Raw genomic sequence first — 19,147 nt, 5'->3', positions numbered from 1 at the left:
CTACATTTTTTTCCAATTCCATTCCCAACATATAATATTTTATTTACATATTTTCGTCGTTTCCTTTTGAATAAGTTACTGAAACAGCTTTACTTTTTTTAACACTTCCATATTTCCTGCATAGTTACAGTTTTACTGCGATGCAGGAAAACAGTTCATACTTTATTGTTGTATTTAATAAGATTCTTTAAAACTGTTAAAAGTTTTAGGAGTTCCTCGCTGGTACAACAGTATGTCTGCGGATATACAACGTTAAAATCATCGGTTTGATTTCCTTCGGTGGACTCAGCAGATATCCCGATGTGGCTTTGCTGTAAGAAAGAACTTGGACCCTCAGATAGAGGGACAAAAGTTTGGTTCTCATACGCTAGTTTAGTTAATTATGAAGCAAAACTTAAACAAATAATATAATCTGAGCACCCAAGACATTAGGGTTATATGGAAAACAATGTGTAAATTATGCCATATTTTTGTTTCTTGTTTTTCATTTTTTTATTAGCGCATTCAGTTTGTTTCCCAGAAATAAAAATATTGAAATACTCAAATGGAATTATAAGCTAGTTCAAATTCTCTTCGGTTTGTTCGATTTTGTTAAACATGATTTTAACGATTTCGATAACCAGACAACAATTTTAGATAATTTTACGTTTCGTTGTTTCTCTCATTATGTAGCAATTCACTTGGTACTAATGTTTAAGTGTTGCTAGAAACATTTAAAAGCAATCTTTATTGATGTTACTTTAGACACGAAGTTTTCAGCATCTCGTTTGCGTTTAAGGGTCAAATACTTTTAGACGATCAGAAGAGTGTCAAGGTCCTAGAGTGTACTACGAAGTTTTGAGTAGAAGTCTCAGTGTGATAATTGATATCTAACTAAACAACTTGTTTTGAATTTTGATTTCGTTCAAAATAACATGTTGGCACTGAGTAAAACCTTTACTTTTAATTTCGTGAAATGTGAAGACTCAGTCATATTTAACAGACTTAGTTGAGCCTAACACGCAAAGTTGTAGGTGTTACTTTAAAGTAATATAGTTCATTATACGATACTCTCATATGGATCATTTCAAAACATCCATGCCACAAGTTATTAGACTGGTCTGTTGATTTAGTAATAGTATCTGCATATTCTAATAAAATTATTACAAAGTCCGAAAAAACTAAATCTGTCAGAACATAAATCACACTTAGAATTCTTACACTTAGTTGTAAAAGTTGAGTTTGATTTTTTTGAGACATATCTTCTTGTGATAATACAAAATCGACTTCCTATCAAAAGGAGAACATACAAAGTATAGAATATTAGGCCTTTTCTCAGAGGAACTACACATCCCACCCCCTAATCCCCAATTAAATTTTATATAATGTTCCATGATGCTGAACATTTCGAAACCTGTTGAAAAAATATCTCAAGTGGACCCTTCTGTACTTGTGCACATAACATGAAATAACCAACTGAACTGTCCTGTACAGTACAGCAGCACTATCTAGTTAGGGTTCATGTCAACAGGAACAAAACATTTTTGTGAATGAATATACGAGGGCTGTTCAAAAAATACGCGGACTGTTTGAATTGCGCGGCTCCAGTTGATTCCATGGGAATCCACTTGGTGTCGCTAGGTTTGCACAGGTCAGCTGATTACGACGCCATTTCCCGATTGCAGATATCTTCATTTGTGTATTAGCTACGCGGTTTTAAGTGAAGTGCGATTTTTCGTTTGGCGGATTTCAGAATGAATGACCTGAAGGAGCAACGACTTGCTGTGAAATTTTGTGTTAAACTTGGAAAATTTGCGACTGAAATTTTTTGCTATGCTTAACACGGCTTACGGTGATGTTGCTATGAATCGTACGGCATGTTTCAAGTAACATGAACGTTTTAAGAATGGTCGACAGTCCATTGAAGATGATGAGCGTCCTGGATGTCCTTCCACGTGAACTGACGACCCACACGTCGACAAAATCAACACCCTGGTGCGGGCAAATCGACGTCTGACTGTCAGGGAGCTTGCTGAAGAGTGTGGGATATCCGTTGGATCTTGTTACGAGATTTTGACCGAAAAATTGAAGATGCACTGCGTTGCTGCGAAATTCAGTCCTCAGAACTCGTGAGTTTTTGGCCAAACACTCGATCACTGTTCTCCCCCCCCCTACTCACCTGACCTTGCTCCTTGCGATTTTTTCTTTACAATGTAAAGTATGTTTAAATTAGTGCCAGTCAACACTGGAAGCACGAAAGTAAAGTGAACAAGAGTCACTATACTGACCCAGTTGTAATTTATTTTTCATTTTCTCTCGCTCTCCGCTGGTACAGCGGTAAGTCTACAGATTTACAAAACTAAATTCAGGAGATTGATTCTCTTCAGTGGGCTCAGCAGATAGTCCAATGTGGTTTCGCTATAAGAAAACACACACACATCCTTTTTCACTCCGTCTCTCAAAGATATTTTTCAATCTTATTTCTTCTCTCATTTCTCTGTTCCAATTCAATTTTTATTAATTTGTAGTGGAGTTGCACAGATTAATTACAAAGACACACAAAGGGCTATTTGTTCTCTGTCCACCGTGGGTATCAGAACCCCGTTTCTTGCTGTGTAAGTACTTCTCCACACTAAAAAAATAAATGGTGTTCTGAAAAAAATACCACGTAACGCTAGGCTAAATAGGATTTTCATTTTAATATACAAAAAGCTCCAAGAATCGCGGGTTCAAATCCCGTCACACCAAACATACTCGGCCTTTCAGCCATAGAGACGTTATAATGTGACGGTGAATCCCAATATGCGTTGGTAAAAAAGTTGTACAAGAGTTAGCGGTAGGAGGTGGTAACTAGCTGCCTTCCCTCTAGTCTTACACTGCTAAATTAGGGACGGCTAGTGCAGATAGTCCTCGAGTTGCTTTGCGCGAAATTCAAAACAAATCAAACCAAACCGAATAAAAATTTGCATATCTTTAACAATTTTTTTGCTAAAGGTATTTCTCAACAGAAAATAAATGATATACCTAAATTTATTTTTAGAATTTGGAAACATACTAAATCATTTCTTTTAGAGATTAATTTAAAGTTTAAAATTAAGTGTGTCATATGTTGATTCTGTTATTTAAAATATCTGTCGTTTGTAATGAATTAACATTTTGACTGGTTGTCTTTGAATTATTTTAGTACCACATTATTTGCATCACATATTAAGATTCTGAAATATGTTGAGCTCAAGATTCAATAAACATCACGAAAGAATTTTCACCGTGTTTGTCAAAGAAAATTTGACAATTAGCCAAACATTGGTAATCTTTGCCAAGTAAAAACAATGTTCAGCTACTGACCTGGTTTGTTTTGAATTTCGCGATCAGCTACAAGAGGACTATCTGCGCTAGCCGTCCATAATTTTGCGGTGTAAGACGAGAAGGAAGACAGCTAGCCATCACCACCCACCGACAATTTTTGGGCTACACTTTTACCAACAAATAGTGGGATTGGCTGTAACATTATAATGTTCCCACGGTTAAAAGGGCGAACATGTTTGGTGTAACAGGAATGTTCAGTTGCTTAGGTATCTCAGTGTAAAAAACAAAGTAAAGAAATTAAATAAGATATATATAAAAACACAGTTACGTTTGTGTCGTTTGTTTTTTGTATATCATGAAACCTCATACTTTATATTAGAAAAATAGTGATGCATTTCCATAAAAATTTATTCATTAATTCATTCGCAATCCGAAGGTCGCGGACTCTAATCCCTATCACACCAAACATGCTCGCCCTCTCAGCTGTGGAGGTGTTATAATGTTACGACCAGTTAAACTATTTGTTGGTAAAAGAGTAGCCTAAGAAATAACGGTGGGCGGTGATGACTAACTTTCTTCCCTTCAGTCTTACATGGTAAAATGAGGGACGACTAGTGCAGATAGCCCTCGTGTAGCTTTGCGCGAAATTCAAAACAAACAAACAATCATTAATACATACTTACTTTCCCTCAGTGTTATCAGAATGTTTCTTCCTGACATCACAATAGTTGATGATCTTTACAGACCATATAGTACACCGAGACGTTTCGTGGAATTTATAACAACACTAAAGTTTCTGAAAATCTAAGGTATCAGTGAGAGTTTTATCGAAACGTTTTTTGTTTGTCTTACGAGAGGAAAAAATTATTATGTTAATCCGTGTCTCAAGTTTCATGTTTATAGAATTATAGCGTATTGTGTTACAATTTAGAAAGATAAATTAATTTTATCGTAATACAAAAGGTTCAGAGAGCTTGTATCACAGAATACAAGATCTGAAACATTCTATCTTTCCCAGTGCAGAAATTAAAGTCCAGTCATTATATGCCGCTATAGTAACCTAGATACCGTACACCTCAGTATAGAAACAATTAAATTCTATACCAGTAAATAATACTAAGATACATTTTATCCCAGTACAGAACGTTCAGAAATATTATACGAAACGTAGATTGAGACACACATTAGTTAGTCTTGCAGCCAAAACAACCTGTTCTAGGACATACTGAGAGTTATTAACAGGAGTCGTAGCTATTCCTCGAGGTTGAAGATGATGGCCCAACAAGTTCATACATGGGTCCGGAGATGGCTAATGAAGACAGTTCTTGCTGCACAGATCTTCTGGCAGTAATGGCAGGTCAGTTCAGGGTGAAGGAGAAGTTTCAGTAGTAACTGGCGTTGTTTCATCTTCTCTCGCTTCTCTCCAAAATGTTGGAAACTTTTTTAAACTTGGAAGTTATTGGTCTTACATTTTTAATATACAGCTTCACCTACGAATAAAAGTAGATCCGTTTTTAGTTGATCGTAATTAGAATTAATGATGGCTGATTTAGAGCAACAAACCCATATGATGAAAGTACGAGGAGATACAAAAATATTTGTTAGGCCAAGCAAACTAGATTAGCTGTTTCTAGCTCAAGTTTTCAAAAGAATCACAGGAATGGACGGTTGTTAATGATTATCCATTGCCAACTTTTCTGTATAAATTTACTATATTTAAAAAATATCCTAATCAAAGAACGTTTAGAAAGTGTAAAACATAAAAGAAACAAATTAAAGTTTTTAATAATTCAGATTGAAAGAAAGGGAAACAAATAACTCTGTATTTTACTTTTGGAAGAAGTTATATAAACCCCATAAGGTTTATTCAACACGATATTGTACTTTGAAAGTACATCAGTATCAGAAAAAAAACTAAAACATTTCTATAAAGTTTGTCGCGTTGATTTGTAATTTAAATTCGTTTGTCAATACATCTGAAGAAAAAATCAATTATAAAGTATGACCTTTGTATAATTTAAAAAAAAGTAAGTAGTAATCTGATTTTTCACAGTTTCGTAACTCAGAGCTAAAGCCTTCACTATGATTGCGTGATAACAATACGTTATATAAGTTCCTAAATTTGAAGAACACTATTAACATAACCAACTTACTTAGAGCCGATATCAATGTCCTTTTGCTTATTGCACTGGAATGAAAATGAGGCAAGTGGTAAGTGTTTTACAGCTTATTCTGTAAGTTACTTATCGGTTAAACTCTAGCACAGCTCACCGAAAACAAATAGTTGTATTTGGTGCATGGTATCATTCCAGTATGAGAAGTAGCAAAATAATGTGAGATAAATAGACCAAAATTAATTTCTGTTCATTAGAGACCTGATCTCATCGCATTGTTAGTGAAATATAAATTGATAATATAATTCTTAGAAAGGTATTCAATTTCAGTATAACAGAATTTCCAGTAAAACAATACTGTGACAAACGATCTCATCATATAAAACAACAAACAAAAAAATTATATTGAATTTTTCAGCAGCTTCTCGAGCTGAAAATTTCACAACACCAGTAAAATAATCTTTATGTTGACTAGATTCACTAAATTAATCAGTCATTTCTATTACAGTTATTAATACAAATTAGGCTAAACGATTTGGACTAAACATGAATAATGTCATTTATTTTATACTTAGTCTGTTCTATATATGAACATTTCGCAATAAAATATTAAAACTTTAAGGGGAAAAGTTATAGGATAAGCTAATTTATATCGTAATAGTTTGTGTGTGTTTGTGTAACTGTTTGTCTCTGTGAACTTTGAGTCTACAGAATTTCCTCACAGAAGAAGCAAGTAGTTTGTTTTTTTTAATGGTCATAGTTTCATGAAAAAATTATTTATTTGTTTACAGAATTTCATTCTACTTTTGGTGATTACGGTCTACACTGTAGGAAGTTACGCTGAAAACGGAAGTAACAAAATAACCCGAAACATCTACAATGGTTATGGTGGTTACGGAGATATAGGGGAAAATTGGAGAGCTCTTGACAGACGTGGGAATAAAAGTGGTTTTGAGAAGAAACCAGGTTCCGGAATATATAACGGAAATGGAAGATACAAGAAGAATATCTTTAGAAGAGACACAGACGTAGGCTTGGATTTTGACAGTGACTCTAACTTAATAGATGGGTTCAGAAGAGGAACACGAACAACAAGACAAGGAAGGAACGAAAGAAGAAGAGAAAGTGGTATAAGATTGGATAGTGAGCTAAGAATGAATGACAGTCTACATTTGGACGCATAAAATCGTACTGGCGGAGGATAATTGGTAACAACTCACTTTATTTCGATGTTCATGTTAGTATAAATAAATAAGAATATCAACATTTAAATACGGAAGTGTTTCAAAGTTTCACTTTTCTAATAATAAAGTTAATCAATTTAACCACCAGGCCACGCCACTCGACTCATATATTTGAGGATAGCTGATTCAAATCCTTATCGTATGAAACATACTTGTCCTCTCATTGGCAAAAGAGTAGTCCAAAATTTTCATAATTCGTGACTTATTTTATGTCTTTTTTTATTAATGTGAACATTATCTCACATGATATAAGAATGCATTGTTATTGAAGACGTGTCTGGCACATATAATAAACCGCAACTAGCATCGGAAATTAGCAGATGTAAACCAGGTGTTGAAACAGCTAGCGTTAAGCGTTTATCTAAGGGCGGTGTCCTTGTACAAGATTAAGGAGCTGGAGACGTAAATAAACTACTTAAAGAATGGCTCAAGGCACCTGAGAACATGAATATACATTCATCAGGAACTAAACCACAGCCTAAGGCAATAGTAATCCGTAGGGTGCACTACTCCATAACAAAACAGGATATTGAGCAAGCATTACACAAACTAAATATACCATACACTAAAGTGGAAAGAATTGTCTCCAAGGTCACTAAAAAACCAACAAATTTAGTAAGAGTTGACATGGAACAACATTACAACATCTTGAAACTGATAAACAATGGTATCATTTTGTGGTTCCAAAAATTCCAAGTTCAACAGCTAAAAACACCAGCAGTATAAATTACAGACTGTTATAATTGCCAACGATATGGACACGTTTCAGCGGAATGTCTCGCAACACCGAGGTGTTGCGGATGTGGCGGTGCACACCACGTAACTGCATGTAAAAAAAAACTACAACAAGTTGCTGTAACTATGGAGAGACACAAACAGCAAATTTTCAAGGATGCGGCAAATAAAAAGATAAAAAAACGCATTTATGATAATAAATAATAAAACCAACACAAGATTACACAACAAACACAATAACACAACAAACACACACAGGACCAATTACACATGCACAAATGTTGAAAGGAAACTCTACACAACCGAAACCACCAACAAAAGAACAACAAACTTCAACCAAAACAGTGAGCAATTTACAAGAACTTAACAAAATCACAGATACAACAAGCAACCAAGAAAATAACAATCTTACAGTAAAAGAAAACACAAACGATGAAACAAGTCTAATAATAAACTTAATTAAAAACATTGTTACAGAGTTTACTACAGAATTTACAAAATCGACCCAATCCAAAAATATCGTAAACCTTTTTATAAACATAACTAAAAAACACATAACACCACATATACCGCAACTAATCACCACAATCACAGGATACATGCTAAAATTTTAATTTCACAGTTCTAACCATCAACATCCAAGGTGCTCTTGCTTCCAAGAAACACGAGATCGAAGACTTAATAAAAGATATCAACCCTGATATTCTTATTATAAGTGTAACACTAATTTATCCTTAGAATAGATTCAAAATATGTAACTATACGTCAATAAGAAGAGATAGAAGAAATAATCAAGACACCAACAGAATAATTATGTTATTATATAAAAAACACCTCAACGATAATACACTTACTCCTACTACCATAATATTAATTAAATAATATACCTTTTAATACGAATACAGTATTACAGGAGTATATCTGATAAGTCCTATGGTCTTTTGATGATGCACTAAAAACACGTAGGTCCAAGAAGTCTTGATATAACTGAAATGGACACTCATATGACTAGTTCTCTTCCAGAATCTGTCCAATTACTTTTAATTCACGATGTCATAGCTATGACCAGTTTATTTCCGGATTTCTTATAATTCCTTTTGATACCAACGACTTTAAACAATCCGATAAGACTGCTGAAGACTTCTCAGAGCTTGAAAACACAATAAGAAATATTTTCAGCCTCAGACCACACACTTAACTGGCATAAGGTTATAAGAAGTTATTTAGTCTGTTAGCCGTACTTATTACAGTTATATAAAAAGCTAAAAATTATATCCAAAGATTGCGTAACAATATTGTTTACTTCTATCTATGACACTGATGTGTTTAGACTATTCCTTGTAAATAGTGCAATGATGACACTAAACAAAACTATCCTTTTTAAGTTGTGCACTCGGTGCACCTTATTGCTTGGGTATATATATATATATATACACAGTGCTGTGCAAACGTGTTAGAACGAAATCAAAAATTAGATTTCAAGCTATTTTCAAAGAACAATGGATGTTAAATCATAGGTGATACATTTAAAGTTTGTTAATCTTCATATTTAGTACAATAAAAACTCGGTCGTGGTACTTGACTTCAACAACCAGTAGATATTTTCTGTCTCACTTTTATTTTATAAACTGCAGACAGCCTTTCAAGTACAGTCGCAACATATTTAATGTCCTTTGAAACTTTACTCCAAAAGTTTCAAATACAAAAGATTTTTTGGAAGCAAGTTTTGATTTGTTAAGTTTTTTTATGTTTCAAAGTCTAGATATCTTCAATTGGGTTAAGACCGATGTTCTGTGGGAGCATTGCATCACTTGAATGGTTCCAGTAACTTCTTTCATAGCTAAGTAATTTAATTATAGGATTGATGAATGTTTGAGGTCATTATCTCTTTGATAGTAGAATCCTTTACCAATAATACGCAAACCACTGTGTATAACATGACGGATCAATAGTGTCTGATGGCACTTGCGTTAGTCAATTACTATATCTATTTTGCAAATATCTATTTTCGTCTAAATAGCGAAGCACTCCAAACCATCACACTTCTTCCCTCATAATTTATTGTAGGTAAAGTGCGCTGATTTAGATATATTTCTCCTTTATTCCTCTACACGCAAAACCTTCGCTTTAAACCAAATATTTCAACTTGGACTCATACGTCCAACACACTATTTTGAAATCCTCAATAGTCCAGTTTTTACACTTTTTAGCAACTATTAGTCTCTTGACAATATTTGGAGATCAAAGTAAAGGTTTTAAAGTTGCTACACAACCAAATATTTCATTCTCTTCGAATATTCTTTATACTGTAGATCTGAGCACTTTTATGTCCCTTGGTAGATGGTTGTTTATCTCATACTTGAGATCAGTGGCTGTCTTCCTTCTGTCCCGAAAGCTGTATAAACTTAACATTAGTATCATTGAGTTTAGGTATTATACCTCTTCATTTTATGTTTTCATATTTACCTATCCAGGTCTCACGACTTAGAATGTAACTGACAGTGTTTGGGAAACATTTCAAGTTTGCAGCAATTTGCCGGATAGTACAAACAACATTACATATCGCATTTATGTGAACTCTGCACTATTGAGAATTCTATTCGCTTTCTATGTCGTAACATGACAAGAAAACTCATTATATGATGTTAAACACTGTTTTTACTTAACTTTATTTTTGGAGTGCTGTTATATTTAATTCTTTTGCCATATACCGACTGTTTTTTATATTGTTCATCTTGAAATGATTGTCCATGTTTTAAACATTTCTTGGAATTGTTCTTTAAAAGTGTGTACTTTGTGTTTGTTCTTGTATGCAAGTTTATTATTATTGTGTTTAATTGTTGGGTAACTAAGTGATAGTTGTTTTGCTCAACCTTGTAGTCTTTTTTTTATACGGGAATATGAATATCTGGGATCAGTTTTTGAAGTTTATTTGTGTATAGAAGGTGTATTGTCATTGTGATTTTAGTAACTTAATGTCTCTTATAATTTTATTTCCAAGCGTATTTATTTGTGGATCACCAGTTTTAACATATTCTATTTTTATCTTGTTTGTTCCTTTATTTCGTGGTTATGGGTAACACTATTTTGCACCAGTTGGTATGGGATTCACTCTTTTGAACCAGTTTGTATGGGTATCCTTTATCGACACTTTTGGTATGTATTTTTCTCCTTTTTTTATGAGTCTGTCTCCAATTAATGAACATTAGCTATATTTATTCAGGCTATTACTGGTTGTTATGGTCAGTTTGAGATTTATTTGTCCAATTAATTTTGAATATTTGAAGTTAAGCACAGGCTACACAATGTGCTAACTGTGCTCTGCTTTCTACGAATAACGAAACCGATTTTATACAGTTGTAAATCCACAGATTTTCTTCTTTGTTAATGGGGAAGGAGCGCTCTATTAATTTCTCCTCATATTTCTTCCAATTTACCTTTTGTAGTTCAATTTTTGTGTGTGTTCTGGTTGGTGCTAATGATGTGACGTACCGAAGACACTTCATATTGGTAAATGGACGCTGTTTGAATCTCCTCCTGTGGTGAATATTAGAAACTTACTTACTAATGACATTTAAAGTATAAACGTTGCCTCTAACTTTATCGGTTTATAGGTCATTTAGACACATGAGGGTCATATACATTTAACCTCTCGTATTGCACCTCATGGCAATGTCCAAGTGTGTAATTATACTCGCCTCCATGTGGCACAGCGGACTGTCTGCGGACTCACGCCTGTAGCAACCGGGTTTCGATACCTGTGGTGAGTCCTGGAAGTTAGTTAAGTTAACTACTAAATTTAGTTAAACTTATTTATTTATTTATTTATATGAATTCACACAAGTATTTAGATAGGAATACTAAAAAAAAAAAAAAAATTAAAGTTTCAAGTTATAATAGATCATTTCTTAAAGAACGTAACCCTAGTTTACATTATAGATAATTCCAAAATATTTTAGCAATATTAAACTCTAAAGCCGTTTACATTATTAAGTTATAGAACTTATACAGTTACAAATAATACGGCATTTTGCCTTAAAATGTGGAAGATCTACTTACAAATACAAAAAACGTGTCTCAAATACATTTTTGGAAGAACAGGTGTTCGTTGCAAGTTTTGTTTAATTCATATAGTGGATGATTCAAGGTACATTAATTAAATGAAGGAAATTTCAGGACATAATTTGTTTCAAATAGTCACGATCCTGTAAAAAACGGAAAAGTAAAAAGTTCAACATCGACTGATTGGATATACAAAGTGTACACTTGAATTAAATAAGTGGATTAATTATTTTAAAGATATGATTAATTAATTCATGAGGTTCAATTTGTTTGTTATTTGTGTAACTGCACTTTTAATAAAACACTCGTCTTTAATTGAATAAATTATTTACTGTTCCTGCTTAAATAACTCTTATTTACAAATACTTAACTTGAATATATACCAAAATAAACTTGTTTAACTAATAATGTTCATAACGTGTCATGTTTTTAATTATCCCTTTCTATTGCTTTAAAGCTAAATAGGAAGTTAACTGTTACAAGTGTTTAAGTTGCTTGAATCACTTTAATCTTGTAATTTATAAGGATGTTTGTTTTGAATTTCGCGTAAAGCTACACGAGGGCTATCTTCGCTAGCCGTCCTTAAGTATCCTTTTTAACTAGTGTAATCGGTGCACTTTATTGCTTCAGTATACATATATATATATATATGTATACTGAAGCAATACTGTATATAAATATATATACAGTACTGTGCAAAAGTGTTAGAACATGTTTGGTGGGACGGGAATTCGAACCCACGATCCTCGGATTATGAGTTGAAGGCCTTAACACTCTTGGCCATTGGTGGTTTTCTGAGGCCAGCTTCTCTCTTAGCAACAGTTAATAGGATTGGGTGTTACATTATAACACTCCCACGATTGAAATGGGGAACATGTTTGGTGTGACGGGGTTGTTCAGCTACTGAGTTACGACAATGTAAAAAAGAAAGCAGAGGAATTACATATTATATATGAAAACATAGTTACGTTTTATTTGTGTTGTTTGTCTTTTGTTTTTTTACATCAACGGAACTCAAACCTCATATAAAAAAACTGTTATGCATCTCCATAATGAAAATATTTAATAATTCATTTGTAATCCGAGAGTCGCGGGTTCGAATTCCCACCGCACCAAACATGCTCGCCCTTTCAGCCGTGAAGACGTTATGATGTCACAACTAATCCCATTATTCGTCGGTAAAACAGTAGCCGAAGAAGTGGCAGTGGGTGGTGATGGCTAGTTGTCTTTCCTTTAGTTTGACACTGCAAAATTAGGAACGGCTAGCGCAGATAACCATCATGTAGCTTTGTGCGAACTCCAAAACAAACAAACAAACAATCATTAATTCATACTGTTATCACTATGTTTCTACCTGGCCATCACAATAGTTAATGTTCTTTGCAGACCATATAGTGCACCGAAACGTTTCGTGGAATTTATAATAACATTAATGTTTCTGAAAATCTAAGGTATCAGTGAGAGTTTTAGCGAATCTTTTTTTGTTTGTCTTCAGAGAGGTAAAATTTATTTTGTTAATCGTGTCTTAAGAATGAAACAGTCATGTTTACAGAACTACAGCGTCTTGTGTTACAATTTAGAAAGATAAATTAATTTTTCCGTACTAAAGAAAGTTCAGAGAGACTGTATTATAGAATACAATATTTGATACATTCTATCCCAAATAATGAAATTAAAGTCTAGTCATATTATAGGTCGTTATAGTACGCTTAGATACCGCAGTACAGAAACATTTGAAATCTGTACGAGTTAGGAATGTCAAGATACATTTTATCCCAGTAAAGAACGTTCAGAGATATTGTACTACTATATAAGAAACGTAGATTAAGACACACGTTAGTTAGTCTTACAGCCAAAACAACCTGCTGTATCACATACTGAGAGTTTTTACAGGAGTCGTGGCGATCCTTCGAGATGGAAAATGATGGCCCTCTAAGATCATACATGGGTCCGGAGATAGCTAATGAAGACAATCCTTGCTGCACAGATCTTCTGGCAGTAATGGCAGGTCAGTTCAGGGTGAAGGAGAGGTTTCAGTAGTAACTGGCGTTGTTTCATCTTCTCTCGCTTCTCTCCAAAATGTTGGAAACTTTTTTAAACTTGGAAGACGCCTGTGAGTGAGTTGACGTAACGTATAAATGATTGTACTCCAGCAGACACATGGTCCTTGACAGTCAACTAGTTGAATCCACTGGGAAGGAAACTAAGACGATTGGACTCAATGAAATGCTGCAGCCCTCGTCCGCCTTGAGGATTCCAAGTATCGTCCTTCTTCCGTCAGGAATAGCCGTTGGGGACTAAGGGTTGGATCGTTGTTTGTCAGGAACCTTACCCTCGACCTTGCCATCATGGGCGACCCTTCCAGGAGCGCAAGCCTCCAGACGACATCACTTTCATGATTACTGGCACAGGATGTTCTCTCGTCAAGTCAAAGTGATGGTCCGACGAGAGAGTTAGCAGGAGTAAGTTTTAACTATTTTATATCTTCTGTGTTTAAGACCCTTGTAACCCTAACTGTAATATGTTTTTGTGAATGCCCTTACAAGACTCTTTCTGCCCATTCCAAATTCTAAGGCAATCTGTTGAGAAATTCATGAGATATAACATCAAAATCTTTGATCGAATTTCTTCTTTTCTATCTTCTTCGCATCGAAAGTGTGGAAACTTTATTTGATAGAAAAAATATTTCACTTTTATGAATTTTTTCTCCAAATTTGTTACACTAATGGATCTTTTTATCTTGTATTTACGAAACTAATTTGATGTAAATATAAGCAACATATGCAAAGTAATCCACTAGAAGCGCTTAAACGTGACGAAAATGTCTGCACATGCCTACGTGAAAAGTCACGTAACTTATCACTAGATTCACTAAATTTATTAAACATTTGTAATTTCATTTACAATTATTAATACAAATTTGTCTAAATGATTTACACTAAAGAAGAATAATGTTATTTATTTTATAGTAATCTGTTCTGCCTAAAAATATTTCACAATAAAACCTTAAAGCTTTAAGGGGAAAATGTTATACGATAGGCTATTTTATATTGTAATAGTTTGTGTGTTTGTGTGTCTCTTTCTCTTTGTAAAATAGATTTTTTCTTCACAATTTTCTCACTGACCAAGCGAATATGTTGTTTGTTTTTCAATGGTCATAGTTATATAAAAATTATGATTTTGGTATTTATTTTGATTACAGGTTTTAGTTCTACTTTTGGTTAATACGGTCATCATTACTGGAAGGTACTCTAAAATGGAAATAACAAAACATCCGAACATTTACGATGGTTATGGTGGTCATGGAAAAAGAGGGAGGGGAAGGGGAGTTATTGACTTACATGGCTTTGGCGTCGATCCAGGTTTTGGAAGAGATAATGGTAATGGAAAAGGCAACAAAAATGGTTGTGAAAAGACATCAGCACTGGCTAAAATTTGGATTTTCATCCCAACTTTGGCTTAAGAAAGTGTGGACGTTACGACAGTGGGTTGGGAAAGGAAAGAGGATTGGGTAGATTCCCAAACGTGAACGACGGTCTACATTTTGATGGAGGAAATGGTAATGGGAGAAGATAAATCGTAACAGCTGATTGAGACGAGTATTATTAAGTATTTTAAACTTTAAATATGAATATATTGCAAAGTTTCACTTTCCTCGTAAGAAGTGTAAAGAATTTAATTTTCCCACCATGCTGTTCGACTAGTAATCTGATGAAACAAACCATGTTTCTACTAGTGTTGATGTCCCCAGCTGGTAGAACGGTAAGTCTTTGGATTTACAACGCTAAAATCAGGGTTCCAGTTTCTTTCGGTGGACTCAGTAGATAGCTCGATGTGGCTTTGCTATACGAAAAAAAAACACACACATTAATGTTGATTGCCTGGCATGGCCAGCTGGTTCAGTTGCTCGAAACGTGATCTGAGGGTCACGGGTTCGAATCTCTGTCACGCAAAATTATTTTCACCCTTTCAACTGTGATGGCGTTATAATATAACGGTCAATTCCACTATTCGTTTGTTTAAAGGAAGCCTTGGAGTTGGCTGTGGGTGGTGATGACAAGCTGTCTTCCCTCTAGTCTTACACTTCTATATTAGGGAAGGCTGGCGCAGATAGCCCTCGTGTAGCTCTTTGCGAAATTAAAAATAAAAAACAAACCAATTCAGTAATACAAAATTGAAAGGAGGTAAAATGATGAAGCAGTTTATAATGTTAGGAGAAAAACTTATCGATTGATCGATATTTACAGAGGTATGTCTGCCGATTCACACCGGTGGAAATCGAGATTTGACACTTGTTATGGGTATGCGTAATGTATAAGAGCTTAACATTTATACACATTAAAAAATGTTAAGTATGTAATGAGAAACATAAAGGTCTTAGCTCTCGTGTTTTCTTAGTGCAGAGCTACAGAGAGGGCTATTGGCATTTTATTCACCGTATATAACCTAACTCCGGTTACTAGCGTTTTAAGTCCCTAAAAATACCAAACACTCATTAAGAGAAGAGAGAGGACTGTTGTAATTGTGCAGCCTAATAAATCTTCCGTTTTATAAAAGGGTAAGAATAGAACATTTTAACTTGTACTTTACAATAAGCTGTAAAGAAATAGGAGATTCATACGTGGAATTGCGTGTGTGATATATTATTTGTTACACAAGATTCCACCTGTATATATATATACGTCTGTTATATAATTACTTAATGGATATTAAACTTGTATAAATAGAAAAATTATATACATATATAGATAAATGTATAGTGTATATTGAAACCAATTACAACAGTAATCAAATAGCTTATAGTTGTCTTAAAACATAAACTTCCTCAAATTACAAAGAGAAAGTTTCCATCTCCTTGATAACCTGAAGATGACCATAAAAGGAAAAAACGTTGTTCTCTACTTACTATTAGTAAAAGTTTCAATACCCATACCAAAGTTTTAAGATACATTTTACTTCAAGTGGGTTTCTCGTCATCCTGAATAAACTTCCTTTATCCTCTAAAAATGATTTATATTTGTTAAATAACTTATTTATAACATCATCGACAATTTTGTTCTTTAAGTGAACTCATATGAAATTTTATATATGTTTTATTTTCACAGCTTGTTAGATCCGATTATCGCCAGGAGAAGTGATATTTTGAAATCTTACCTTTATTCAAAGAACAACCCGAAGGTTATACAGTGCAAGAAAAATATACACTTGAAATTACTGTAAACTCAATTAGGAAATAAAAACTTTGCATTGAAACTTAGTTTGACTTTTCCACAATAGAAAACATAAAACAATAAACTAAATAATGTAAAAAATAAAGTGTAATTCATTGTTAAAAGAAAACATTCGTTAATTTGTTTGTCTGTGTGTTTCTCCTTCTCAGGGAACACGATTTGCTACACAATCAAATGCTTGCTTAAGTTAATATCTGTAGAATATGTATCGAGTGTTGACAGTACGAAAAAGAAATGCTGTAAAAGAAATATTACCACGTGGTAAAATGTTTGACTCGGAGATTTATCTTTTATCTGTACTTACATTCTTGTTATAGACATATAATCAACAAACAGCTGTTTACATTTCAGAAAGTTTTAAACTTGTTAGAAATCAATCTTTCGTAACTTTATCTCACACTGTAGTGGTGTCAGTCTATCATAGTTTCTTCTTGGGTGAACTCATTTGTACAGTGTCCATAGTCTCCATAACTACTTTTCTGACTTTGATAGCGTGAACTATTTACAGACTAAACGATGAACGAGCAGCAGAAACTTTCTCAACATATTTTATTGAATCTTTGTTGTTCTATAATCATCATTGTTTTATACACGTGCGTACTGATAGTTCACTGTATCCTGTATCACACTTCTCATTATTAACCAATATATTTCGAGGCTTCTAAAATATTGGGCGAGCCCTCACTCCTACTTGCTTAATGAAAATCTCTGATAAATATTTACTCGACAAATATAATTTTTTCCATCCTTACCTCTTACATCTACCACCATTTACAATTTAATATTAATAATGTAAATATATATATATATATATATATATACCATAAATTCATTATAAACTTGTTCATAGATGTAGTTACATGTAGTAAACACTCTCAATGATAGTACATTATCACATAATATTCATCAGCTATATAACACTTAACCATATAATTCGTAATCGTAAAAGAAACTCCAAATTAAGAAGAAAGTCATAAATACAGATATACATTACATTGTATTAAGTTCACTTAATATATCAAATTGCACACCATCTGTAACAATCAGGATACGTCTTCATTCTTCTTACTTCCGGTGTTAGTTCTTGTCTGGTCTTCTCTTAGAACTCATACAGGAATTTTTTTTTTACATGAACGTTGTAATTACTCGTGCACTTCACTGTTTTATACGCACTTCAATTTATCATTTAACACTCTCCATTAACGTTGTCTTCTACTGGAATAACACTATCGTATTGTGGGTTTCCTTTTAGCTCTTATTCGTTAACTGTTTTGCGGTAATACTTCATAACTTCTGTTGTTTTCGTCTGTGGGAAATTAATCTTGTCCTTCTATACCGGTTCTCGAACATTTCATTTTTGGATTCTCAAACATATATACATATTAATTGATCTATTAATTTTGATCTCTATGTTCAACTTTCGACTAGCTTACCTCGCCAATTAGTTACAAATTTGAAACTAACTTGTAGCTATCATAAATCACTCTACATGAAAATCAGATGGACTCTCGTCACGTAATTCAACCCCCTCAGTGATCTGTGAGTAAGAAAATGGAAGTAACAAAATAGCCCGAAACATCCACAGTGTTATAGTGGTTACGGAGATATAGGGGGAAATAGGAGTGCTCTTGACAGACGTGGGAATAAAAGTGCTTTTGACAAGAAACCACGTTTCAGAGGAGATGATGGAAATGGAAAATACAAGAAGAATAGGTTTGGAAGATACACAAGCTTATATTTGGGTTTTGACAGTGACTTTAACTTAAGAGGCGGGTTGGGAAGAGGAACACGAAGGGCAAGACAAGCAGTTAGCTATGAAAGAATAGGAAGAGGAAGTGCAACACGATTGGATAGTGAGCTAAGAATGAATGACAGTCTACATTTGGACGCATAAAGTCGTACTAGCGGAGGATAATTGGTAAGAGCTAATGTGTAATGTCTGAGAGCTTAAAATTTATACCCATTAAAAACATATTGGTATGAAATGAGAAACATAAGGGCATCAGCTCACGTTGTTTTCTTAATGCAAAGCTACACATTGGGCAATGTGAACTTTGTTTACCGCATAGAACCAACACAAGATATAATCGATTTAAGTCACTAAGTCATCGTTAAGTCGTTGGGAGAAGAGAGAGAACAGTTGTGTTTGTGCAGCATAAGTAATCTTCAGTTTTATTAAAGGGTAAGAATGGAACATTTTCACTTCTACTTCACAATTAGCTGTAAGGAAAGAGAAGGAGATTCATAAATAGAATAGCGTCTGTGATGTATTATATGTTACACAAGATCCCACTGGTGCATATATATCTGTTATAGACACATCTAATGGAAATTGAACTGATATAAATAGAAAAATTATCTATACATATGTATAGATAAAAGTATAGTGCATTTTGAAACCAATTACAACAGTAATTAAGTAATTTACAGTTGTCTTCAAAGATCAACGTCCTCAGGATAACAAAGAGAAAGTTTG

At 33.8% G+C, this 19,147-nt stretch overlaps 1 protein-coding gene across 2 annotated transcripts; it reads left to right on the top strand.

Moving 5' to 3' along the window:
- Positions 1-5,419: 5,419 nt before the first annotated feature.
- LOC143222792 (uncharacterized) lies at positions 5,420-13,940 on the top strand. 2 transcript variants are annotated; one of them, XM_076449778.1, is made up of 3 exons: positions 5,420-5,496; positions 6,191-6,607; positions 13,334-13,940. In XM_076449778.1, the coding sequence occupies exons 1-2, from the start codon at positions 5,479-5,481 to the stop codon at positions 6,581-6,583; spliced, it is 411 nt and encodes a 136-aa protein (XP_076305893.1). In that variant the 5' UTR covers positions 5,420-5,478; the 3' UTR covers positions 6,584-6,607; positions 13,334-13,940. The 2 variants fall into 2 exon arrangements, with proteins under 2 accessions (XP_076305893.1, XP_076305892.1); XM_076449777.1 differs by lacking the exon at positions 13,334-13,940 and having other exon boundaries at positions 6,191-6,792.
- Positions 13,941-19,147: the final 5,207 nt, after the last annotated feature.

The sequence above is a fragment of the Tachypleus tridentatus genome, chromosome 8 (genome assembly GCF_004210375.1).
Source record: "Tachypleus tridentatus isolate NWPU-2018 chromosome 8, ASM421037v1, whole genome shotgun sequence".
Classification (NCBI taxonomy): domain Eukaryota; kingdom Metazoa; phylum Arthropoda; class Merostomata; order Xiphosura; family Limulidae; genus Tachypleus; species Tachypleus tridentatus.
The sequence above is the reverse complement of the archived record's forward strand: the minus strand, read 5'-3'. Positions and strand labels throughout refer to the sequence as shown.